The following is a 27821-nucleotide window of genomic DNA, read 5'->3' as shown; positions in this document are numbered from 1 at the left end:
TGGTGCTTGACAAAACTCAGATGTGGAATGTTCTGATAAGAGTTTCTAATTCAATTCATCTCTTTCCTGTTGACGCTAAAGGTGACAGCAGATTTTTTTTTTTTTCAACTGCTGGTATGACACTCTTTGTAAACATTAAGACTACTTTTTTTTCCTGGATAAAACATACATGACTTTGAGTCTTTGGTTATTTTTCCACTGGCTGTTTCAAGTAACACAATTGGCACAATATGGTTATAGCGCATGGCGTTGGATATCCTCAGATTCTAGTCAGGCCCGTACACTTTGTTGATAAAAATCTGATATAAATCAGTAACTGCAAATGTGCTTGCACTGGTGATGAGATTACATAAACCCTGTCAATGGGAAATACAGATCAGCGATGTATGCGCACACGCATCTACCCGAAGAACACACCAATGAAGAATAACAAAAAACGTCATGAATACAGAATGAACAAGTTGTCCACTCAACCAAACAACATCTAGAACGGTGGCGCCCTTGTATGCTTTGGCTCACAGTTGTTTTGTGTAACAAGATCACCGTTGGTGAAACTATTTGTGGTTTAAACTATTAATACAGGAAATTACAATCACTTTCAGTTGTAAGCAGTCAGACTAGGCCCGTATCACAGGCAAAGCAGAGGTCAGCAATCCCCTGGAATCTCCCTGATGTTCATACATCTTTCGTTGGCGATGATACATATACAGTACATGTGCACCATGGGAGAAGATATAAAGGAAAAAGAGAGACGGGGAAATCCCTGCTATATCCTTACTAAGAGCGGAGTACATCGAAGACCTTTGAGAGCATTTAACATGTAATGCCAAGATGTTTTCATACACTACTGTATATGGACAAAAGTCGTGATATCACAAGAGAAGACTGGACAGTACTTTCTCACATGCAGCTATCACGGCTTCTGCTCTTCTGGGAAGCCTTTCGGTTGTAGACTCAGTGAAGAAATCATGACAAGCTTCCAAGCTATAGCGGATTGATCTCAATACTTGTGTTCCTATAGTGTTAATAGCCTATGATGGGAGCTGGTTCATGTTTCTCAGTTTCAAACCTAAACTATAATGTTGGAATTTTTGGTTTTAGGTTGCTTTAAATCGTAAGGCGGGAGCCCGTCGACACCAGGAAATCCATTTGCTCCCCTTGTCCTCATGCTATTACCTGAACAACGCTGAGCTAATGAACTCTGCCGAGTGGCAGGGTGGCCCTTCCCTTATCTGTCTCTTTTCATTTCTCCCTTTTTGTTCACACCATTTGCATGATGCACCCTTCCAGCAGCGACTTTGTTCCTTTTCGCATGCGGGGCAGATTGCTCGGACCTAATCCTCAACCCCACTCTAATCAAACCTGCCGCTCCCTTCTTTACATTTGAACATTGACTAGGTGATGGACGAAAGTGAGGCTAGATAGAGGCGTTTAAATCGAAGTGAGGGCAGTCTAATCTCTTCAAATCCAACCTACCGTGTTCCATCACTTTGCTTTGTGGATTCTTGTTGTTTTCCTGTGCTTGTCTCTTTTCTCGTTCACTTGCACACCGCCAAAAGATATATATACTTTTTAAAAACATGAAACTTTACTCCAACCTCAGCACCATAATTTCTTCAAACAAATTAGGGTTAAAATTATAGATTGTGGATATTACAGAATAGAGGACATGAACTGACAGAACAGACACAAAATAATATTTTTATTTCCCTACACGACTGTGATAAACCTCCATGACTTTTTCTCTAATCATAGTATTTACCTCATATTTATCTCACTGTTACCATTACGAGATCCCAAGAAGATAAGTGAGATCATTTCTCCTGGCGTGGATATCATATGACACCCCCCCCCCCATTTTCCCTTTCATTCTTTGGTGCTTGAGCCCTGAGGCAAAACGACACAAAATACAGTTTTCTAAAGTGATCTGAGCGCCCCAAATCTCCTGTGACATTCAGTCTGGATAAAAATCTTTGGGGTGGAATCAGCAACATCCCCAGCAGTCTCAGCATTTCACCACCAGAAGGAAAAGCAGAAAAAGTACAGAGATAAGATGAACTGACGAAGGAGATGTTTTTTGGTACAAATGATGCTGCCAGTGTTATTTATTTTTTTGTGCGCGTGTGTGTCTGTGTGTCCAATCTTGGAGCAACCTTTTTTTGTGTAGATTTTATTGTATGACTGCATTGTTACAAAGCCATAGGGGCTGCTTTACACACTCATGCAAAACTTTGACTGTGTTGAAATTAGATTTTACAGCAGTTTTGTCTGTATCTTGGGAAGTATTTAGTCCATGAACTTCCTTTATTCATTTCTGTCAACGATGGTTTCTCAACTTTGCATTGTTTTTATAGTGTTTAGAGATCTTTGTGTTGCCACTTTGGTGGTCAAGGATAGTGGACTTCTGAACAAAATATACAAAATACCATCTCACAAATTACAACACAACAGTCTTTATGCAGATATTTCAGCACTTTATTATTTACTTCTTTCAGCTTTTAGGAAACGTTTATGACACAGCTGCTCCACCATTTTGAAGACTGTGCAATGTGTGATGCATTTCTATTTATTGTGTTAGCTTTTGTGTGCACAAATAACCAAAATAACGAAAAAGCATATGACATGAATTTTCTAGTTGTATTGATAACTCATTTATGTAAAAATTTATTTTTACACAATATTATATCATCTTAATGAATACTTGACTCTGATTGGCTCAGAAATTCCATTGTTGTTCTTTATCAGCTGATAATGTACAAGTGTACAGAAATTATTAGACCCCCCTAGAGGGAATTGTCCTCTGCTGCGAGTTGGGGCACTCCTCCACGTTGTACAGTAATCCTTGATTGTACACCTCGCCGGGTATTAACCCTGACGTGTATGTGTCCGATCTTGTATGATTGTTGACCCAACTCATAATTGGTAGATATAAATTATCTGACAATTGACTCATGCACTGCAAATATACTGTAAATACTGGATAGCGAAGGACCCCTTATTATCCTCCCTATAATCTTCTGAAAATTATTTGGTGACATAATGACATATAAAGAATCTAAATGCTACATGTCCATTTACTAAAATGTCACAAGTTATTTGAATTTTATTACTGAGAATTAGGGAAAATAAGGTCTGGAAAAAGTATGGAACTTTGAAATCTCAAATGTGTCGGAACCCTGTTATTAGGCTCGTAGGTTTGTTGGACCCCATCCCAGATGACTGAGCGAGAGATGTGCTATAGCCTGGACTTTACCCCCATTTGTCATAGAGCAGACAAGCTACCATTTAAACTCGAGTCTTCAATTAATCTAACATTCATGGTTTTGGAAGAAATGTGAGAAATCCCAAGTGAGCACAGCGAGAACATGTAAACTCTACATAGAAGAGCAGAGATTTGAACCCCAGACCTCAGAACTGTGAGGCAAACATGCTAACCACTAGACTTAATGCGCTACATATAATCATAATTACTCCATAACAAACATCGACCATCTAACAGGTAGCATCTCTATTTTTATAAAGGATCGATCATTTAGAACATTTAATCATCCCTAAACACAAAGTTACATCATTGTGATCATGGCTTTAAATCTCATAAGGGGTAGGTAGCATTCATAACAGGTAGTCGCATATCATATGTGTTCACATCCATTCTGCACAAGTCATATTGGTGAATGAAAATGTATAGAAGCTCTATTATACTAATATAGTGTCAAAGGCAGCGTGAGACTAACTGCCGAGTGGTCTCCTTTTGTGTTGGACCTCCCTTCACAGTTGCCCCCCTTAGCAATTCAGTAGACCCCCACCCCACCCTTGCCGTTAGCACACAAAGAGGAGACTGAGTTGGCCTGGGTAATTGGGATAATAATTATTGCTGCATATACTGCCAGCTGGGTGCCTGAGAAGGTCAGGGAACAGCGTGAGGACAGCCTTATCTCCACGTTGGTGCTGGCTTCCATATGACAACAGACAATAGGAGAAAGGTTTGGCCCTGAACAGAGCAGCATGGCACAAGCCTACCTTCCAGACAAAAAACAGCAACCACACAGCGAGCATCAGAACTGCTACATTGGCTTAGCGGCAGAATGAATGGCTCCACTGTAGCTAGTCATAGTGGTCGAGCAATAAAAGCCAAATGGAGATGGAAAAGGAAAGGGAACAAAAGCGGTCGGCAGAGCAGCAACGGCCAGAAAGTTGTAAGTTTCCACACTTACAAGTTAAAACCATGAACTTGTTGCCTTTAAATCCTTGTCTCATTCGTGACACCAATGGCTTTAGTCTGAATGAAAACAACGAGAGAGGCATTCCTAATTGATGAAGAGCACTTGGACCTCCCGATAGAAAATCTACCATTCTGTGTTCGACTGGTCAGCTCATTGAAAAGATAGCAGTGAGAGGTTAAAAGTCAACTTTCTTTTCCAGCCGTTCTGCTCTTCACATTCAACTGCCTTTGATCGTACGCTTCTCTGAGTTACCATGGGACTGAAAACTTGTAACATGCTTACTATTCTTCATAAATCAAATATTTAGCATGCTTTTAAACTGCATCGAGTGACGGATCTATTTTATTCCATTTGGTTAGAGGGCTTTCAGTGTCCCGTGTTTCAGAAAAAGAGGTCTTTGCACATGTGTGAGAACAAGACTGGAGAAATGTGGTGGGAGTCCTTTGCTTTCTCTTGGATGCATTTCTCTCGTCTTCTTTTCTAATTTTATCTTACTAACTGAGGGAAGGATCTTTTAGATGAATCATTTTTCATGACAACTCAAAAGCAAAACTCCACATGAAGATCATCTACCCCCCCCCCCAGTCCTTGCACTTGCAAATTCATCCCGTGTCATGACAATTTCCTTCCCTGTTGCTGCATCCAGGGACAAAGGAGTACAAAGGACTCAGACTGGATGAAACTCATGACGACTACATTTCTCCTCTTTCTCCCTCACAGTTCATTTGGATGCCACTTCATCCAAGGAGCTGAGGAAAGGTCTCTAAAGTTCATCATCTAAGAATTCCCTCTTGAAAGGGCAGAACCATAGCAGAGCATGTGGCGAGGTCTCATTATGACCATCACCGTCAGATAATCTTTGGCCACTTACATTCAAGACAATGGAAGCTTACTTGTCACGACTCAGCCCGTTTCACGTTCATATTCAAATCCAACTCAGGAAATGAATCTGAAATTGCCTGTAAAGAAATTGCCATCTCGAGCCATTAGTGCTTGACTTTGCAAAGACTGCCATTACTGATATAACCAAAAGAAAGCATTTGACTGGGTGAATAAATTGCCAATTTATGTTACCCTACTTTGAAAATCACCCATTTATAAAATGTTGTAATGGCTTAGAGAAAATGTGGATGTATGCAAAGAAAAATAGAACCTGCCATGGATAAAATGACCAGGTTTTAGTTGGTAATATTAAAGTAAAGAAAAAAAATCATCCGTCCTACAAAAAGAACAGGCCACACACAGTCAAGTTATAAATGTGCTCAGACAATGTTTCTCTAAAAAGGAACAATGTCTTATTGACCATTTTTTCTGGACGTTATAAAATATCAAATATTTGCTAATTGGTTGGTAATATTTGGCCATATATCAAAACATATCAGTGAGGCCCTGTAGCTCAGTGGTTAGAGCATTTGTTTGGTAAACCAGGGGTTGTAGGTTTGTATCCCACCGGGGTCTCCACTCCCTGAGAAGGGTTGCGTCAGGAAGGGCATCCGGCGTAAAACTCGTGCCAGACAAATATGTGCGTTCATCTGAGATGACACACTGTGGCGACCCCAAAAGGGACAAGCCGAAAGAAACTTATATCAAAACATATCAGCCATTTGTGTATTTGACTTATTTTTTTCTGTTCTTGGTCCTTATAGTTTAGATCTCTTTTTTCACCTTGACAGACAAGTGTTTTAATATAATAACTCAAAAGCACACAATGTCAAGCCCGGCCATATTTTCCTAAAGTTAAGGGGGCTTTGCTTCTCTCGGCATGGATGTCATACCATGTTTGGTTGAATTAACACTGAATGTCAGCCAATTGGCAACTGCGGTTTACTGCTATCAGCTCTTTTCTTTTGTTTTATGCATCAGTCTATTTTTTTCTTGTCACTCCACTCTCATTAATCTTTCCAAGATCCCAGAGTTGGTAATGAGTTTAACTTTGCCATTGAGATATTTGGGAATGCTTTAGTTTTGATCAGACTGTAAGAGAAGATGACATTTGTAAAGCTGTTTGTACTTTTTTTTTATTATGATTAAATTTAATCTGTCCCAAAGGTAACTGTTTTATTAGCATTTTTGCTTAAAGAGAGAATGAGAGAAAAAAAATATTTTTCTCTGTTTTTGTGCGACTAAAATGGTAAAATAGTGACAAAACCATTTGATACCTGTTCAACTCAAAGTTGAGATTGTGGACAGAAAATACATAAACATTGTAAATACTGTATATCATGACATCAATAGATAATCATTTCCTCTCTGGTGTGCTTGCTCCCATCCCCTACAGGCCTTCTTTGCATATCATGGTATGTTATTGCTATTGGGAATTTTGAAAGCTTAACTGTTTGTTCCTGCCCTAGTCTTCTTTTTCTTTAGGCTTGTCCCGTTAGGGGTCACCACAGCGTGTGTTCCTGCCCCAGTATACTTCTGATTTTCATCCTGACATTAAGGTAGAAGGGAAAATATGATCAGATATCAGGGATCTGACTGAGTACTTGCCCATATCTTGGTACAGATTTTCAAAGGTAAAAATAAATTACTTTTTCAAGATTTGAAAGGCATGTAGAGTAAGTTATAGGAGATTTATGGGAGCAGTGAAAAAGCAAGGGAGGATTTATTTTATTTTTTTATTTTTCTTCTAATGCAAAGCCACTACAGTTCCAATCCAATTTGCCAGGCAGTTTATCCTTAAGCCTGTCAACCACACTTTATATACGGTCATATGACTACAGTCAGCCCTCTGCTTATTTTTTTGGGGTCACTTAATATATCAGTTGACTGTAGGAAGTAGGGGTTGAACCTAAAGGTTGACATGTTGACTTTGCCACTCCCCAATGATAGTTATAGCTCGGTGTCAATTAATCGGCAATCATGTTTTAGATCAGTACGATTTTCTGAAATCAACTTTTGGTGTGTTTGCACACCAGGGCCTCAAGCTTGTTCAGTTACATAAAAATTGTCAGCACGTTCACCTGCAAATTATTTAAATCTACCCTCAAATATTACAATGCACGTGTTCGGCACACCCATTTAAAAAGGCCCTTGCTAATCGTATCAGACAAGTAGTCTTAAGTCCTCACATTAGCAGTCAGCTTATGCATCAAAGAGACTCCTATGACAGTAAATAAGATATACTCAACAAAAGGAAATGGAGGCATGCAGTGGTCAATCAATAACATCTTTACTTTGAAATTGAATATTTCATGTCGCCCAAGAAAACATCCAACGAGTGTTTCTCTCAACAGTCTGCAGACACACGTAATACTCTTCCTACTCCTCCTTCCTTCAAATAGACACCTTCAAAGTCTTAAAAATGTATCGTATAAAAATCTTTCAAAAATCCCACATTTGATCATAAATGAATGACCCTTGCGAGGAAAATGGATGGATGGATATAAATTATTATTTACTACGAAGGTTAGGTACTGTACAATTAATAAATGGAGAGCGTCTTGACATCGAATCATTGTAACAATAAAGATGTGGGGTTTTTTTCTGCTTTTGTACTAAAAGGTAACAGCAAATTGTCAAAGGGCAGTTATTGGTTGGTGAAATAAAAGGTAGTAGGTCCTTCATAACTGGAGGCAATATGCTCACTCAGCAGTTTGCGCAAAATCACTATTGAGAGTTCTATGGACACCGGTCTTTTAATTAAAAGTTGCATACCTTGTTAATGTTTTTTTTGTCCCTATGCACCCTCCTCCAAACCCCCAAGGCAAGGGTTTAGAGATAGCTCCATGTATTTCTAATAATAATAATGTCATAATGGAAGTGGGACTCACTGGTGTATTCATTCACACGTTAACTACTGCAGTCACCATCTGGGCACAAACCAATGACTGCCTGGTTTCCTTAGACGGCACTTGGCAAGGGGGTGGGGTTAATCATCTATAGCATGTCTGGGACTCCGGGAACAAGTCTGCAATGTTTTTACTATCACCCGTATCTTAAACCACCTGGAGGAGACAGTCTTTTCTCATCAATGCCTTTTACCTCATTTCAATTAAAGAGCAAAACACAACCCCCGGTGTCACCTAATCAGGCTTCAATAATTGTCATGGACATTGCAAGGCACATTACAGGGACTTGGTTGAGCATTTTGCATTGTCTCATTTAAAATGGGACACTTTATTGGGTTTTTGCCCATAGAAAAGTCTTACCAAATGGAAAGAATATGCCATGGACTGGTGACGCTGAACTGTTTTATGAAAATAATTAGCTGAAACAATTAATTTGTGATGCTTTAGTTTTCGGTTTCAAATGGAACAAAATAGGTTGAAGAAACAGAGAAAAAAAACAAGGAAAAATATGACAATTTCTGCAGGATGGAATGCGGGTTCACCATGCATAAGGTCACTGGGAAAGCTACCATTAAGCCTGTCCTGTACTCTAAAAGCTTGGAATAAGCAACCTCTTAGTGTTGTGTTGCACAGATGTGTCAAAAGCAAAGGAAAAGCCACTAGATCTTAAATATTTCCTTGTCCCATTAATGCATTACATGTCTCGTCTTTGAGTTGTGATTTGACTGGAGGAGATTGCCACTTTAATTTAGTGAGCATGTCTGTACTTTGATATGCACACAGAATGTACACATAGAGGATATACAGTATATCCCTTTCACATGGACACGATGTCCATTGTCCAGCCCATTATCCTCATCAGGCTTGCGGCAGACCCAGTCCCTATCCCAACTAACATTGGACGAAAGGTAGACTATACACTCAATTGGTCGTCAGTCAGTCACAGGGCATATAGCCACACCATCACTGAGCAGGAATTAATCCCATGCTGGCCACGCCAAAGTCAGACGTGTGTACCACGACACCGTCAGTGACCGGACTCAATGTCAGATTTTTCTTTAAGACTATCAATCAATTTTCTTTTTCACATCATGTGCTCAAAGGGGCCTGGTCTTACCCCTCTTCTCTCCTCCAAGTGTATCCTGGTAAGCCAGTTGATATTATAAATATCCCATTAAACAAGACATGTTGTGATATTGACTGACGGTGCTACTTATTAGCATTTTGGTCTCAGGGGAAATCTTGGCTCACAGTCAATTATTCCTTTCTGTTAAAAAAATAATAATAATGATTTAGCTCATATCTGTGACTACATGTTTGTCTTTTGTGGTAGTAGTGCTATACACAGGAGGTTGTTGAGGCTTTTACACATGTCACAGAGGCTTTTGATTGATCGATGCCTGATACAGGATGATGAATGTGTACTCACATTGAGCAAAGTGCCCCAATGCCAGAGCCTGCTGTGGCTTTAACAGTTTCAGGCAGCATTACGCCTTCATTAAGGCAGCACACTACCATGGCCATAGATCATAGTAGTGACAAGTCAACATTATGCCTGGCGGAGTTGATAATGATGTCATGAATGCGAGGGTCAAGGTTTGAAGGACCATTAACATATGTTAACCCTCCCTAATACTGATGGGAGATAGCATAATGGAGCATTTATTTCTACCCTGATTTGATTTTGTCACTTTGTTTGTGTCACTGCTGAGCCTCTCCCTAACATACTTGTGGGTGTGTTCAGTATGTTGGTGTGTAAACATTTTTGGAGACAACAATCTTGAACTGAGTTTACCCAATTATTATTTGTGTTTTTCAAAGTTGATTTAATCATTTTTCTGCTCCCTACCTTGTTTAGAGTCGCAGGGAAACTGAAGCCTATCCCGTCTAATATTGAATAGGAGGCGGAATTCACCATGGAATGAGTGACATCGAATCACAGGACATATATAGTCTGACAGTACAACACAAAACATAATGCAATAAAAAATGTTACATTTCTATATTTGAACTAGCTATACATTATTAGCAGAACATGTAGGGTACTATGAAAACTCACATTATTCTAAAAGTCAAAATAGTTCTGAATTACTTCATTAATTAGTGAATTAGTGAACTTGTTTGTCACCAGTCTGCAATGATAAATTTGAAAAAAAATTCCCTAAGCAATATGTGGCAATTGAGACTTGTTTTAAAGTTCCCATTATTCAATTTTCCTCATTTAAACCTCCCAGTTGCTGTCACCCCATCTGTCAGTATATGCCAACCTCTTGGAGCTCCCATTGATTATCACACAACATTGATTGCCTACATTGAAATGATCCCGCCACCCATATTTTCCCCTTCTGCTCATCTGTCTAGGTTGCCATTATTCAAGGTCAGGAACTTTGACCTCTGGCCTCCTCCCTCTTTCCTAATTATGTCTTTAAAATTAAGGCTCCAAGACTTAATCCAGTAATGGATCTTACAAGACAGGCAACCAATTGGTGGTTGGGTAGGCTACCCCCTCCCCTCCAATGTCCTACTCTGTACCTCGATTCACTTTGTAGAAGTAGGACCCACTAATCGCCCCCCACACCCTCTTCCAGTATTCACCACTTAAAGATGGGACCAGCTGTGCTGGGAGCAAGAAAATCATTTTACTCCATCTTTTTAATTCTGGTTTATCACTATCAATATTTCTGTTGTTAAAAGTGGTCCTGACCCATGCTGTGCTCTGACAAGAATCCCCTTGTGCCTCTTTCTTTAATTATATAGAGAGGGGGGCTGTGGCAGCTTGTGTGTATTGGACTGCAAATACTGTACAAATGATTCTGCATTGGCTCAAGGCTCACCTGCTGAGTTTAGGTAATGACCTTTAGAAAAGGGGAATGGTTGTGTTGCATTTACCAATGTATGACGTTGTGATTGGGTAAATGAGATACTTTCCAGTTGTAGACATCCCAGATGGAAGATCCGGGACCTTTGCGCCCTTATAATAGACAATATTCTTGCTTGTTAGCCTCTAAAGAATATTTTCAATGACCATTGACCAGGAGTGTTGCAGTAAGAGTCGCATAACAGTTGCATTGAGAGTTTGTGTACATGACAGCCTGGGGAAAAAGAAAACTTTTCTCTTTCCATTGTGTTGTCAAAATTCCCCCTAACTGCAAAGGTACTGTAAAACAACACCCATTTTGTTCTTGTTTTTAATTTTATCATATGCCTTCAGACGTTAACATATATATTTTTTAATTGCCCTCTTGAGTTAAATTCCTTCCCATCTACTGTGCTGGGGATGCACTCTACCTCAAAGACGTGTAACTAAAACGTTTCCCTATCGGCATCCCCTCACACGTGAAACTGAAAGACAAGGGAGTTACAGTTTTGAAATGTGAAAAGTCAAGTGGAAGGTAGGATTAAAACAGATGTGTGCGAAGTTCAATTGGACCTGGCGAGGCACGTTGAAGATCAGGTTTCAGTGCTGTCTTTTTTCTGTATTGACTGTGATGTATAGTATTTACACTGGAAATCCAAAATCACACTGAACTCTCATCTGGCGCATTGCTCAGTGAAGTTTATTGTGGAGAATACAAATTCCTGCCATCCTTTTTGAAAACCATCAAACGCATTAATTATTGCTCGGCGTCTGTAATCACAGAGTTCTTTCAGATGCAGCCCACTCATCTCATTTTGCAGTAATATTAGGACCTCTGAAGCCAGAGTATGACAGTGATTCTCATATTTCAGACGCCAAGTAAAAAAAAAAAAGCCAACATTTTACTCACTATTCCAATAAAATTTACAGTAGTTGTATACGTACCTTTAAGTATTACCCACTATACAGATCCCGGTTTTAACATTGAGTGGATAGTTTAGTAAGTGGCATTCACACCCTACTTTAGCCACAGTGCTCCCTTTACTGCTTATGTGTTTTATGTTATATATGATAAACCAAATCAGGTGTGAGGCCATGTGACATGTCATGACACTAAACCAGTTTATATTATAGCTTTTGAAAGTCTAATCTACATTTACTTCACAGTTACTGCCACAGAATCTCATCATTCTAAGAAACTTTGGTTGGCCATCACCACTTTTGACTACACTAAAGTAACTTTTTTGTTATCACTTGACATCAACTTCAAAGTTTTAGTCATCCTGCTGGCTGTAAAATTCCTTGAACCAACTCAATTCAATTTGGTACTCCGCCTTCATTTTTTAGAATATCAATACTAAAGGCCATGCACATAAACATAAAGAGAAACTCTTTAAATCTAGTTCCATTGTGGCTTGACAAAAGCCTATATTTTTTGTTTTGCTCAAATGGAGGCAGATGCGAGGAAATGTTTTACTGATGTACTTTTAGATACGTTTACGCTATATTATCCGTGGGCACCGAGGATCAGACTGTGCGGCCGTAAGACATGGGGTGACGGGAGACTGTGAGTGCGGTGGATGTCTGGTGAGATTTTTAAAACGTCAAAAAATAGCCACACTAGTCACGGTGCAGATAAAAAAACCTCATTAACTAAAGTAACCTGAGTGAACACAACTGAACCCCACGCTACTTAACGGGGGTGTATCAATACTTGGAGACATGAAACATAGTTATGTATTCTGTGGCATTTCTCCCTGTCTACAACTCTTCTGCATATAATTCATGAGTTCAATTTCTCTACACTTCCAGGTGTGGCTGATTAGCATGTGTTGCATACGTATGTGCATGGGTGAGTGTGTGTGAGACATAGAGCTCTTTTGCACATTTTTGTACAAGGGACGGATTAATTGACAGAATCTATTCAGCGACAGTGTTTGCCCCCTATGCTGACGCCGACTGTGGAGCTGGTCCTGGCAGGGGAGCTTTTTTTGGTTCAGCGGAGGCCCAAACCGTGCCATAAAGGAGCCCAACCTTAACCCATGTTTCATCTATAGAAAGCCTTTCAATAATTTTTGGGTTATTATCTAAAACTGGTCTGAGTACATTTTTTATATATATTTTGCAGGATCAAATTTATTATAAATTATTCATTATATAGTTATGATAATACCTGATGTCTTCACAGCATTGGACCCACAGAGCATTGCATTTTGGTTTTCTGTAAAAAAAAACAAATGCATTAAAATCCACCATTAAAATAAAATCCATTAAAATCCTGCAGTGAGGTGTTGAACGTGTCCATGCTTCACCTTTTGTAATCAGTCCTCCATGTTACCAAGCCTACCATTCAAGACCATGTTTTTGGCAAGCATCCCAGATGATGCCTCTCAGGACCCCCAAAGACCCCACATGCACACACACAGGCATTCATTAATAGCTCAACAACAGCAGTCCCTGATGGAGGGGATTTTAGCTGGCAAGGCTCACTGCCGGTGTATCAGTCACATGGGTGCATTGGTCAAGTCAAAGCCTGACAAATCCAGTGTGTTTTCGGGCCTTTGTCCAGCCTGCAGCTGTCTCCTACAAAGCTAGTGGGAAGGGAGGGGGGTGGGGGGGTATGGGTTGAAGGCTAATTCATGACCTACCCCTGTAGAATAGGTTATAAGTATTTAGAGATGATTCATACAGGAGGAACGCATTTTAAAATGGAAATAAGTAGATGAGAAGAAAAACTGCACTTGTTCAGATTACTTTTGGAACATGAAGAAAAGCAGTATGCGAAATACATCAAATTATCTCTTCTACTGACTGCTGCAAATTCAGGGTGTGGAAATTTTCTCTAAAGAATAAAAATTGTCTTTCTTATAAAAATGACCAGATGTAATAAGTTAAAGTAAAGATGAGCTAAGCCTTTGACTTGATACAAGATTGCCCAAAGGGCCACAATTTAACTAGTCCATCCTATCTTTTGCAGGATTGAGATACTGAGGAAAAAGCATAAAAGAAGATCATGCTAAAAATTTCAATCAACAATGATCAGATAACCTGTTTTAAAGTCTTATCGGAACACCAGTAGTCCACCTTCTTTTGCTTTAACTTGGAATAGAAGAAAAACAGGCAACACTTCTGAATTCTTATTTCTGAATTTTATTCTTGTCATTTTTTTCTGTTGTTTTGATTAGTCTGGCCTAAACTCTTAACGTACATATTGAATGTTACGCTCTTAAGTTATTGGATTACTCCTGTATTAACTAGCGTGTGTTTATGGGTCACACTGAGACTCAGCACGTGACAGAAACAAATACAGCGACTGCGGCGGCGTTTCCAAGCCTTGCTTTAAGCCATGTGGTGTTGGAGACATCTGCCAAATCCTCCTGGATCAAAGGATGACTATTACACCAATGGGCATCTCCCCCCACTCCCCAAAGGCAGCTTTAGGGGGCTCATGACCTCTGTCAACAGTTCAGGTTAAAAAACACAGGTGTGTTGGAAATAGGACATATGTAAATACACTGAAACACGGCCTCCATCTTAAGAAACCCATTAATTTGAGGGAAAAAAATCTCTGTTAATGGACTAAAGAAAAAATGGAGGGCATCTGAGGGTTGCATGGGATACTGTTATGATATGTAACTTTTCTTCCAATAGTTCCAGGCTTTATTTTTCACATTTGAAAAAATTCCTGAGTGGAATCAGGCAATGGAGTGAGTCCTCAGTTTTGTATCACCATGTGGCTCTCTGCATGTATCCATGAGTCATTCTATGCATGTGACCTTTTGTCTAATGCAAAAACAAATGAGTTGAATTGAACTAATGTGCTGCTTATCCATATAAAGCATATATTCCTTTCACCCATCACATCTGCTGGTGGGGAAAAAACTCATTCCCGATACATTGAAACTAAAGGAAACTTTACACTTGATGCATGTGGAGCAGAGGTGATTCATTACATAGTAAGTTTTTTTTCTTCTTTTCTTTAATAATTTATTATTTTTATGTACAGGGTTACTACTAGCTGATTGAGCGCTAGTTTGCAGGACCCAATGTGATGTGTTTTATCCCCATCTTCAAATGTTTGTCAAAAATCAAATTAAGTTAGTACCTCCCAGTGGAGCGAGAACCTCCTGTAGTCTGGATATTGCTGAGGCCACCTTTGGACTTCCATGTCAAATTCCTGCTTGTTGAAGCCCACCCCCATCATTCACATATTTCTCTTGGGGCAATTTTCATTCATAGTGCATTGGAAAAACGTGTTGGATTGCCACACCGCTATATTTTTAATTTTGCTTTGCTTATTTCCACCAATTCCACACCGTGCCATCTTATCCACCACACTGAATCAATAAAATCCTGGTAAAGAGACCCGTCCCTCTTTGTTTAATTGATGTGTTTAGAGAGTAAGATGAAGACAATTGGCCTTACTGTCTGGCGAATGTCTAATTATTCACACAGCCATGTTTATAGCTCATGTTGTAGCACTTTTCCTTGTTGCCTGCTAGTTTTTACTATCATGTTCTGGTCATTTGTGGCGATACTTAAAAACTTGCTTCCAATTAGAACTTCATCAAAAGGCATGAGACAGACTAAAGAAGGAATGGAGCTAATTACATACATTGGACCCAGTGTGTATCTTTGACCACCTTTACTGTCACACTGTCTTGAGAAAGACATTTTTGGCCTTTGCATCTTTAGTGCTATAATGTCATAGTCACCACTGATGTGCTCGTCTAACTTTATCTGTGAGTGACCTCTCTGTGCACCCGATTCTCCAGTCTAATGTCCAATTATGGCTGGACATTTACCTTTGGTAATTCAAAATCTATGACACATGGTGTATTCTGTTGAGATAACAATTGGGATTTAGTTTTTTCAAGAACTCAGCTAAAGAAAAGCTTCTTAACAAATTCAATTACAAAAATGGTGTCAGAAGATATTAGTGGATGAAGCCCATTGATTTTGTAATGAGCAGCTTTTTACATAACTGAAAGCATGAGTTTCCTCTTACTCTAGTGGACCACTTAATTGCAACAACCATATAAAGTGTATGCTTCCTGGGCTCCTTTTCACACGAGCCATAGGAAGCAAATGGGGTAGAACTAATACAATTGATTTTGGTAAGACTGTATGAAAGAACAGCATAGCCACCAAGTGCTACTTAAGGTCAGATAGCAAAATCTGTGCACTGTTTATGTGCAATTTATTGTGCTTTTAATGGCGCTTGATTGGCAGTATAACCTAGTATTCATTATCATTTGAAGGATGTGCTTATTCCAATCTTCCATCTGTCAAAATTGCCCCCAGAATCCTCTGTGGCCCAAATATATATATATATATATATATATATATATATATATATCACTTCCACCAATGACACACATACCACCCGTAAGTGCTACTTGAAAAGGCATGTACAGTACAATAAGTGCTGCAGGTCCTCAATTTACATCTCTGCTTTTTAAATCCCTGGCCCTGTTAACCTTTGTTCTGATTGACTGTTTTATTTTTATTTTAACTCCCATGCTCTTGGTTGAATCTTTCACTTTTCTTTAACTCTGCACCAAACCCAACGACACCTCTGTCCAATCCCTTCTGCTTTCTTCTCCTTTTCCTTCTCTCACCCTATCTTCTCCACTCACTACAACACCGGGTCCCAACATCTACAGCACAAATTCCTAACTTTTAGTCACTTTCATCTCTTTTGTGTGCATACATGAAGGCACGCAAGCCGGTTGTCTCGTCATAATTATGTTTTGTCATGCACCGCCTCTGTAGCTGGTGATAAAAGGGGAGCCTGATTAAGATGAAGAAAAGGCTATTGATTCCGATTGACTGGCCTCTCGGAGCCCTTTAATGTTGAGGATGTAAACGAAGACTTGGCACAGTGTTAATGAAAGTGTCCCATCGAAGCACCACCCCCACCTCCCCCCCAAAAAACAGACGTAGTGCTGCCATCTTAATCCATGTTTACACCATTATACAGTTCTTATCAGTAAACCCTGAATAGGCTCGTCTTATCAGGATGGAGCTACTTGCATCAGCTTCGTAAATTGTGTGATATCTTTCTATTTGTAACTGGGAACAAAATTAAACACTATGTAGAGCAGGGGTGTGAATGCGTCGATCGCGATCGAGTCTTGGTTGATCGCGGGTCGCCGTGCCAAAAAAAAAAAAAAAGAAAGGCTTCAGCCAGTATTCCCTCTAAACTGCACGCGTGCGCAATTGTGCACCGCTGATGCAGTCTCTTCGCAGATATTCTGCGTTCCGCGCAAAAAAAATCCAATGCAAATTCAAAGTATAACATACAGCTATTCAGTTTGTAGCACTTTGCAATGTGTTTCATTAAGTGAGGTGACTGGTTGTTACATCCAGTGGCACAATTCACATACATACGATAAAAAAAATTAAAGGAAGAAGCCATTGGTTTCTTTTAAGGCAGCATACAGAAATGTCTCTAACAACGACCGCTGCTCCGTCACACTCTCTTTTTCCTAGTTTACCTTACACCCGCGCCGCCCGTTTTAAAGACGTACACTCATAATTATAAATGTTACAGTACTTAAGTAGCCCATCAATGTGTTTTACAAATGACAGCGTCCACCACCGCTGCTTTAGTTAGCAACACAGTCTGTGCAACGTAAAGGAAAGACAACCTAGATATGCTGCTTATATTTACTTTCGATATTAATTGAGAAAGTTAAAAAAGAAATGCTATTTTTTAAGATGCAATGACTGTCGGAGTATGTCAATAATCGAAGAAAAAGTGGTTAAACTGGACGAGATTTTCTCTTTTCTGAGTGGGGAAAGGTCTGGTCTGAAGCCAAAGTAGAAAGTGCAGGATGAGATAGTGTGTGATTTTAAAATTCCACCTTGGCACAGCCTGATCCAGGATAAAAGCACAGCCAATACTGTACACTGCCGATCCGGCCTTGTGGATCGCCGCAAGGCCGGGCCCAGCGTTAGCCCCGACCCGGAGGTGAATCAGGGGGAGGTGGTTTGGCCGGGGTCTCCCCCCACCGGCCACTGGTGTCTGGGCACCCCACTTTGCGCTTCGGCTTGCTGGTGACGGCTTCCACATTTGGCCCCAATGCGGAGGTGGTTTGGCCACGTGCGAGAGGAAAAAGGAGCTCCCCCCCCCACCCCCCTTGACTACGCTACATACTATCGGGGAGTCTCTTGTTAGTTAGAAGTGATCCACTTATCATGAAAATCTGCCTCGAAATGATAGGGTAATATTGCCCAGGTCATTTCACTCTAATGTGCGATGTTTTCTTCTTCAAAAAGAGCTTCCGTGTTCCATTGTAAGTTGCCACTACGTGTTTTCAATGGTGAATGTCTGAATGACGTTACAGGCAATATGGCGACCACTTGTATGTCGAATGAGACTTTCACACCTTTGCGCAGTGATGACACGCTCTCCGCTCACATTTATTTTTTCATATAGGCATTGAAGTGAATAATGTATTTTTCATTACAAAATTTATTTTAGAATGTTCATAGGCATGACAGTGGGGCTTTAGCACTCTTTTTATACCAAAAAGTACTCTTGTTGCCGGTCTTACATGATGTCATCTGATCCTACAATCATGACACTGCTATTCTTATCTTGCTTTTCTACAGGGTTTAAATCAAGTCTTGTCAATTCTTATGTATCAAGTTATCCCAAGTATTTGAATCCTAAGTCCAAATTGTACCTAAGTTTAGTTTTTGTCAAGTCACCTCATCAAAACAGTGACTTGAGTCAATCCATGTCCAAGTTGTATTGATCCAAATCCCCAGCTCTGTTCTTTTTTTTTTTTTTTTTTTAGAGATACCTGTAGGGACAATGACCAATTGGATGTAAATAAGTACTGAACTTGTAAATGTCCAGCTAGACAATTTGTGCTGAGAATAAGTTGCTTCCTTTCCCAACAGTCAGACGGCTCCAAGTAACCATGACCGGATACAAAGGCTGAGGCACGAGTTCCAGCAGGCAAAGCAGGATGATGACATGGAGGACCATCAGCAATCCTACAGCTTGGATCAGTCTTGGGTGAGTGTTTCGTATGCTCACACTTGAGAAGTTAATGAACGAACAAAAAAAAAAAAACACGAATTGCAAAACTATGAAGTCGTACTCCCAAGTTATGGGAACATTTCCATGTGGTACTTTGTATGAAGTCCTCAGTTCTAAACTGAAAGGTAATTTCTTGACAAACGTCCAAGCTCCAATTTTTGTCTTGAAATTAATTGCGTATTATTCTGCCCCATTCCTGTCTGGGAAACATAATGGGCAATGAGTGCAGAGTACATTTGATGGCAGCTATTTATACTGAATAGTTTTTTTAATTATTTTATAATTTTTAATGCCATTCATAGATGTTTCCTGTACTTGGTGAATTTCTCTTTCTCATTTGGAATGTTCAGGACATCTTTTGTTTTAGGAAGTTTCATCAGTAATGAATGATGAATATACAAGAATTGCCCAGCCATTATTATTTAATTATCAATAGATGTGCTCTAGATAGAATTTTCTGTCAAAATGTTTTGTGCTTTTGGCAGCATTTCACTTTTTTTTTTTTCAAGGGAATGAGATTAGACTGAGAAATCTCCCAGCTACAGTTAAGGCTCACAGCGCTTGAATGTCACATTCACTGGCTTTGGTCCAGTCTGTTTTGAGTGGTTGTCTCACATGGTAAGGATCTATTTTTGCTTTTCTTTCTGTTGTAAAAGCTTTCTCTTAGCTTTAAAAACATACTGTCACCAATCCCCCACCCGCACCGAGAGACCAAAATTTATTTGCTCTGGATTATTTCCATGTTTTCCCCACTTCTAGGTTAAATCCAAAATTGGACATGTTTCTCAATCGCTTTCCCAATCTGTTTTTTTTTTTTTTTTTTCCGTGCTTACTGTCAAAGTAAGATAGTATCTGTTTTACTGCACTAACCAGCCTCCGCATTTTTCTCTCAACGTCTGAGCTCCTAATTGCTTGTGATTGTTGACACTGTTGAGCATACCCTCGTTATTCCGGTGGTAATAAAATACAGGTCCAGTCGTGGAGTACTCAAGCCTATTTTATTAGTCCTCTTTCATGTTCTTTTAGTCCTCCCCAACAAAGGGTTCACAATGACGGGGCTTGTTAGAAAGATACAGGCTCATCCATGGTAAATTCTGGCACTGATTAAGGGAACACTTGTGAAAATGTATTTTAACCAGATTCTAAATTTGATCTGACAGATCTCTGAGTCAGATTTTGATGCAGCACCATGAGGCACTTACCAAATGGTTCTGCTCCAATTTTAAACTCACTGAGTGGTTGCTTATTTGCTAATTTCATGTTTGTTTGTTTTTTTTAAGTCTTACATTTGACAAAATGTTTCTGTTCAAATGTTACTTTTAGAAAACATGAATATGCATTTCAATTTGGATTTCAAGAGTGTAAACATGATTCAAAAGGCCTTATATATACATGATTGATTCCCAATGTGACTTAGTCATTGTGAAAAATAAATGGAATAAAAAAAATTGATAAATTATGTTAAGTGGATGATGCATTATGTAATGTTGATCTACTAGTCCCTCATAAAGCTACCAAATTCCCAGTCACAATTAAAGTTTCATTTTTTATTGTTCTTATCTCCCTTCCCACAGCTGGGGATGAGGGGATTTCCAGATGTTCACCATAATTTGCTCAGTGCTTTTCAGTGTTTATTTGGTCTCTTTTTCTCTCCAGGGGAAGAAATCAAATAATTATTTCCTGTTAGGATGACCATACAAAGATAGATAGAGCAAATTTTTATTTGTGATGTTATGATATTTGCGACTGCTTGGACAATCATGTGTACTTTTAAACGATACATTGCCTTTAATATAATGTAATATCGCAATTTAGCGACAATGAGAAAATCCAGGTCCCAGTTGGTGTGCAAGAACCTCTGCAAGACCTAAAATCACGAACTATCATGATGGTATTTACCTCTTTTGTTGCAACGACTCTGCACTTGAATGCAATTATATATTTTCTATGAGCATTTCCTATTTTCCTCTTCTGATTAGCTAATAATAGAGATCACAGTGTTCTAGTGTCTTGTTGTCCAAAGTGAGCAATGTATTTCTTTCTGTTGAAGGGTTAATACATCGTTATCAAGTTTATATAATATGTTTTATTTAAATATTTTAATGTATTAATAGTCGCCTATATCATGGGGACCACCAACGTCTGACCTTAATTACTTTGCGAAACTTCGTTGTCACATAGATTTGGAAAGAGAATACAAATGGACTACTTTTTTTTTTCCTGGGGTGTTTATTTCACTTCCATTCTCGCAATCTTCTAATTCAGTCTGCCAATTAGCATCTGTAATTCCTCCCATATTTATGTTTGTGTGCATGAAATATAGTTACCTTCAAATATTTGATGATCTTAAGATGTGTCCAACAGGTAAATCTTGATTCTTAGTCTGGATTGTGTGTGTGTGTGTGTGTGTGTGTGTGTGTGTGTGTGTGTGTGTGTGTGTGTGTGTGTGTGTGTGTGTGTGTGTTTGTGTTTTTGCCACCAGCTGCTTTCCTGTTTCCATATTTTTGATAGCTCAAAATGATTTTCAATATAACGTCCCCCAAACTCACCTTCATGATAACTCTTGTTTAAACAGGTGTAGAGCACCCCCTTTTACACCGTTCTTTTCCCATCACCACTAGAAAAACATGGGGGGAATCGAAATGTGCCATATCCGCATCATGTTTCACTTTATTGGATAAAAACAAACAGTGGTCTCCTTGATGCGATTTCAACAAATGTCATATTTTATATGGCATTGTATTCCAAGGCCTACCATAGAATAATCTGATTCTCCTTCCTGGCCTAATTCCATTAAAGTGACTGATTTGCTCTCCTGGTTATTGGTCACGCATCTTTCGTGGCATGGCGTCATCCACCTCAGCCCTTCAGTTTTAAACTGAATTGTCATATCCTGATTTGCCATGACTTCCGCTCCAATAGCATTGCCTGACTAATTCATTTCTCCCCTCCTTTTTTGGCCCAAGTTTGAATAATTTCTTCCTGTAGACTCCATCGGATATACTTTTTGAGCGATGTCGTAGTTGTGAAATTTTAACCACATGAGCCCAATTTGCTTCAGCTCAATTGAATGCCGAGGAAAGAACCTGCTGTTGACGCTGAGTGAAATGTAATTGCACTGTTATTGCAGCTGTCCAAGCGACGAGAAAAGCAACCATTTTTCTACCTTGGAAGATGTTTTTAACCCATCACTCTTCCAACTCCAAAAGCACCTTGAGGTTTTTGTTGGCCTTAACAAATTGGGAAACGAACAGTATACAAATGTCTGAAGTCAGTTTTGATTGACACAATTGCAGTTTTGTTAATTTCACAATAATTGTATTAATATGGTTGCAGTTAGTCTTTTGGTATGAGGGACAAAACCTCTCCGTATGACCTATTCTAGTGCATTTCTGTCCCCTTGTTTGACACGTACTCCAAATTTTCTGCCCTCTCATTTCAAACTTTTAGGATCTTAAAGATGCCAACAAATTACAACCTAATGATGGAATTGCAGTGAGATTTAAGGTTCAACTTTAATTGCTGGTAATGCTATATGAAATCCAAATTAGCGTGACACTTCTGGTTTCAATTATGACCACGCAAAACAAATTGAGTCAGATTAGCGAGAAATTTCGTTTTTACTGTTTGTTCCTCTAACAGATGGTCATTTTGTTTCTTCACACAAAGAACAGCACTCACTCACACACACACACACACACACACACACACACACATATATATAGGCAAAGAGAGATCTCAGCATGACAGGGGTTGAATCTGTACCCCTGAGCTCTGATAATTAAGACTTGCATCAACCAAAGTCGCGCAAAACTTCTCAGCTTAAAATTGACCGTAATGAGACACATTAGTGGTTTTTGAGTTTAATCAGTTTTTGTTCTCTGTTCAACAAGTTTATCGGCGTCGTGAGAACTGCATCTCTCCATGTTGAACTCCTCACTTTTGCAGTGCTGAAGGGGCTGGTTATTATCTTCTGACATTCTGTCATTCTTACCATTCATTGATGGGATCTTATATATGAACTTTTTTGATCATACTCATTTAATCACGGTAATATGGAGCAGCATTCATACACATTTAGTTTACACATACTCTCCAGTCCTGTCAAATTCCAAAAGATTGTAAACTGTAATGACTTTCTGTTCTTTTAACTAGTGCTCTGTGCCTCTTCCTGATCAGCAATTGTGTCTTGATTTGTTCCTTTTGATTGCAGTCCAGTAAGGGGATGGAGATGCAGAGTGGGCGCCATTCTGTAACCATGGAATCTCAAGTCCAAAAGCAGCACCAGGAGGATCGAGGAAGTTTCCGTCAAGCCCAGAGGCAATATAGTTCTCTGCCACGGTAAGCTCCATATGTCATTTTTACCTTGTTTTACTTTGACCTTGTCAAATGATCGAATCCAGTAATCACTTTATTGTTCTAGTCAAATTAATACCTTCACTCATCAATCATCCATCGCTTTCTCAAAACCTTGAGTATTTTTTCCAATTGTTCTATTGGCAGTTCCACATATTGTGCTTGAGCGAGGCACAACATGAGTCCTCCATTTTCTGTTAATTGAATTATCAATATAATGTATGCATTTTTCCTGCCAGTGTATAACGTTCTTCACAATCATCTGATAGTGTATCATTAAACTGTAAAGCGACAATTATATTGAAAATTGTTACATTAGGACATTTTCCAAGGACAACCACATACTTTTCAATCTGAATGCCTTTTTCTGACACATAATTTAAAGCTAAAAATCTAGTCTGTGCATTTCCCATTTAAAAATTTGTTTGTTTTTTTTTTGTTTTCAGAGTGTGTCATAATGACTGATTCATTCCTTTCAGGCGAAACTTTTATTATATTGGCTCCAGTTCTCTTTAGTGATTTTTGTCTGTCTTCACAGACATCATTTTTCCAATGCCATCCTGTTTTATTTTCCAATGCTGTCTCTGAACACTGACATCTGGGTCGATGAAAGCATGTTTCTGTCGGTGGCTATGGATTTACGGTCCACATGGACGCATAATCAATGGGGCCCGTATTGACCAGAGCAATCTACGCATTCCTTTCATAGGTGTTATCTGCTGGCATCTCATGTGATGTGACAGTTGACTCCCAGACTTGCCCTCCCATGGTCAGTTGCTTCTCTTGGGAAAGTTCATCTGGCCGCTGATAAAAGACTGTCTATGGTGGCTTTTGATATGCATTCCTGCCATAATCTCCTAATTCTCTTAGCAGGCGCTTGTGTGAGCTCAGGCTTCATGTTAAACTATGTCAAATGCCTTACATCCCTAGATTAATAACCATAATTCTCCTCAGTTTCCCCTTTTTGAGACATTTGTCCTCTTCAGGAATTCCCTTTAAAGGTAAAAAAGAAAGAAGAAAATCCCTCGAGAGTTTCCACAAAAAGCCATGGTAGCTGCATATCTGATGACAGCCAGGCAAAGCTCTTCGTCTGGGATGTGAGGATTTCAGGAGCACTAATGAAGGGTTGTTGTTTGAGCAGGATTAGCGGCGGCCGGCAGTCGTGGGTGAGGAGCAAGCGTGTTAGTAGAAAAAAAAAAAAAGAGAGAGACCACTGATTAGCTTGAAAGAGACACAACACACATAACACGCACATTAATGTGGTTAAGATAAGATTCTTAACAGCAGGAAGGTTAAAGGAGGCCGGCGACCCTCCCTAGCACTCAAACAGCTCCTGCATTCCTGAGCAACATGCTTCCCGTACCATAAAGAAAACATTTTACATCGGCTGACACATTTGGATTTGTCTTCACTGTCCACAATATTGAATACAATGCGCTCTTGAATCTGGCCTTTTGTCCAATATAATAAATAGTCCAAATTGGGATATTTGTCCTTTGTATAGATAGATGGATTGATCCACTGCCATGTACTATTTATTCCACAGTGAACTGTAGAAGAATATTGACGATTAAATGATTACTGCAGTTGCTTTTAAAAGGGGTCTATAAATAAAGTTGAGCTATCCAAAAACTTCATTTAACCACAAAATAAAAGCCATGGAGGCTGGTGACCTGTTTATTAAAGGTGATCTGTAATGAAAGTTTCAGTATTTTTTTAAATAAATGCCTCTCTGGCAGTATCATTCAATATTCTAAAAAGTTGCGTTCCAGCTCTTCTTTTAGAACACATTAGATTTGTGCCTAAAGTTGTGCTTAAAGTTGCTGCTGGGAAGTGCATTTGTATATTACTGGAATAACAAAACTGGTGCCAGTTTGCTGGTCCGTGTGTGTTCGTGGACTCGTGCCCTTCTAATGAACTCAAGATTTTTCCCAGCTGTTTAAAAGAAACACCCAGCTACCACAAGTTGATCCTGAGAACCAAGTTCCTGGTCTTGTTTATATTCTGTCAATCGAGAGCTAACTTTCTCTTTCGGGTAATGCTTTCCCCTCCCCCTCTGTCTGTAAATTTAATCGACTTTGTGACATATTCTGGCTCGACAGTAGAATGGATAAGAGTGTTCCATTTACGCATCAATCATGAGTACGTTCCTGTGTGAAAATGGTCTTTTAGCTCTCATCCCCACCAAAAAAAGCCTCCCAATTTTTTTTTATAGAAAAAGTAAACTTTCACTCCAGAAATGTGGAGAGCTGCCTTTTGTGATCGGTACTCGGAGTTTCCCAACAAGCGGTTCCCTCTTGAGTTGTTGACTGTTCTGTAAGCCAAGCCAGGGTGTAAATGCATGTTGGCTCAATGCAACAGCAAAAGCCTGATACGGAACATGTGCTGCGGCTTGCTCTGCAGTCTGTCCTTACATCTGCTGCGCTCCTAGTTATATCCTCGCATGCATACTACATACACTTACGCAAATGCACACCAACAGAGCCCGAACAAGATAATAAGATTGAGTTTCACAGGGTCAGTTCATAAATGCATTTGCAGCTGTTTGCACATACATTAATGCACTTTTAAGAGGGGTTCACTGGATCAGCCTCTAGTGATAAGCTTTCATGGGCAGTGCTTAAACGGTGATGTTTATCACAATTATCATTTAATGCATATATTTATAACATAATGCTTGTACTGTACACAATAATTTCACACAATTGTGTTTACTAAGTAGGTGATTAATGGATTGCCCATACTGTTTTGTTTCTACTAGTTAATGAAAATATTGTTAGAGACATTTCACATTTTCCCACTGTCACACAAGTGTAAAAAAGAAGTTGACCATAGGTGAAAGTCAAATATAAAACAAACAAAACACAAACCTGTGAGCTAAAGCTTGCATTAAAATATAATGTGTGTATGATGGAGAATTTGCAGTTAGAAAAAGGAAACATCCTGTTCCTTGTAAACATCCCTAACTGGGATCAAACTGTTGTCAATTGTGTATCCCCTCGAATCTCTTCACAGACTTTCTAAATATGTCTCCGCTCACAACAATCTACTCCATCATCACACAGTTAGAGCAAGAGGCTCCATGGCAACAATAGCACCTGCAACTTGGTGGTGGAAAAGGAGAAAGCAAATGAGATTTTAAATCTATTACATTTGAGGGTTTCAGATTACAGGCTTTACTGTTGTTTGGGTTTTTTTTTTTTTTTTTTTTTTGGGGGGGGGGGCTTTTTACCTTTCAAAACCTGCTTGTGTCCCTCTTCATCTGTGTGCACTTTGAACCCAAAACCCTTTTAAGCTTGCTGCAGGTCAGTGACGTGCTAGTGTGGTTTTCCTTAGCAACCTGACATAAAAGCCCTATCAGAAGTCTTCCAAGGCACGTTTGCTTTAATGGATCCTAATAATGGAAAACTAGATCCAACACTTCAGCCAAAAGACCCTAGCAACTAGAAATTGCCCATCATCGCTCCTGGCCACGTTTTGAAAAAGAAAATAAGCAAGAGAAGACATAAGCATGTAGCGTGCTATTTTTTGTTTTGTTTTTTTAGCTGTAACTCATACATTGTGCAATGTACTGGATGTATGTAGTTCATACAGACAAATGTCCAATTAAATGTCCAATAAACTAGGAGATGGCCAACTAACCTGCAAACTCGAATTTTTTCTAGTATTTCTAGTTCGGCATATACCATTTTTAAGGTCAACCCTAGTGGTTCTCCCATATTGCTTGCATTTTGTAAGGCGGAAAAGAAAAGGTGGTGTAAAACCTGGGATGGCAACAACGCATCCAAATCAAGACAATGTCAATTATGAGTTTTGAATATCAATGTACAGTGAAGAAAATAGTGCAAGTTCACCCACTTAGAAATCATGGAGGGGTCTGAAATTTTTGTAGCTTCATGTCCACCGTGAGAGAGATAATCTAAAAAGAAAAATCCAGAAATCGTGGAGTCATGGGAGACCAAAATGTAACTTTTTGTTATAATTCTGTGTATACAAATTTGTTTGGAGGAAGACGAATGATGAGTTCCACTGCAAGAACACCATCCCTACTGTGAAGCATGGGGGTTGTAGCATCATGCTATTGGTACAGGACAACTGCACTGTATTAAGGAGAGAATCACCGCGGCCATGTATTGTAAGATTTTGGGGAACAACCTCTTTTCGTCAGTCAGAGCATTGAAGATGGGTCGTGGCTAGGTCTTTCAACGTGACAATGACCTGAAGCACACAACCAGGAAAACCAAGGAGTGGCTCCGTAAGGCGCATATCAAGGTTCTGGCGTGGCCTAGTCAGTCGCCAGACCTAAACCCAATAGAAAATCTTTGGAGGGAGCTGAAACTCTGTGTTTTTCAGCGACAGCCCTTAAACCTGTCTGATCTAGAGAAGATATGTGTGGAGGAGTGGGCCAAAATCCCTCCTGCAGTGTGCGCAAACCTGGTGAACAACTACAGGAAAATTTTGACCTCTGTAATTGCAAACAAAGGTTAATGACCCAAATATTAACATTGGTTTTCTCAGGTGTTCAAATACTTATTTGC

The 27821-nt window shown here is 39.4% G+C and overlaps 1 protein-coding gene across 4 annotated transcripts in view; it reads left to right on the top strand.

Annotated features, from left to right (window-relative positions):
- LOC133492457 (partitioning defective 3 homolog) overlaps positions 1-27821 on the top strand; it is a 264615-nt gene that overhangs the window by 234939 nt on the left and 1855 nt on the right. For all 4 annotated transcript variants that reach the window (XM_061804664.1, XM_061804662.1, XM_061804661.1 and 1 more), the window contains 2 exons: positions 18786-18903; positions 23141-23268. In XM_061804664.1, coding sequence (XP_061660648.1) covers positions 18786-18903; positions 23141-23268 — 246 coding nt within the window. The remainder of the gene's footprint in view (positions 1-18785; positions 18904-23140; positions 23269-27821) is intronic.

Source organism: Syngnathoides biaculeatus, chromosome 19 (assembly GCF_019802595.1).
Source record: "Syngnathoides biaculeatus isolate LvHL_M chromosome 19, ASM1980259v1, whole genome shotgun sequence".
NCBI lineage: Eukaryota > Metazoa > Chordata > Actinopteri > Syngnathiformes > Syngnathidae > Syngnathoides > Syngnathoides biaculeatus.
The sequence above is the reverse complement of the archived record's forward strand: the minus strand, read 5'-3'. Positions and strand labels throughout refer to the sequence as shown.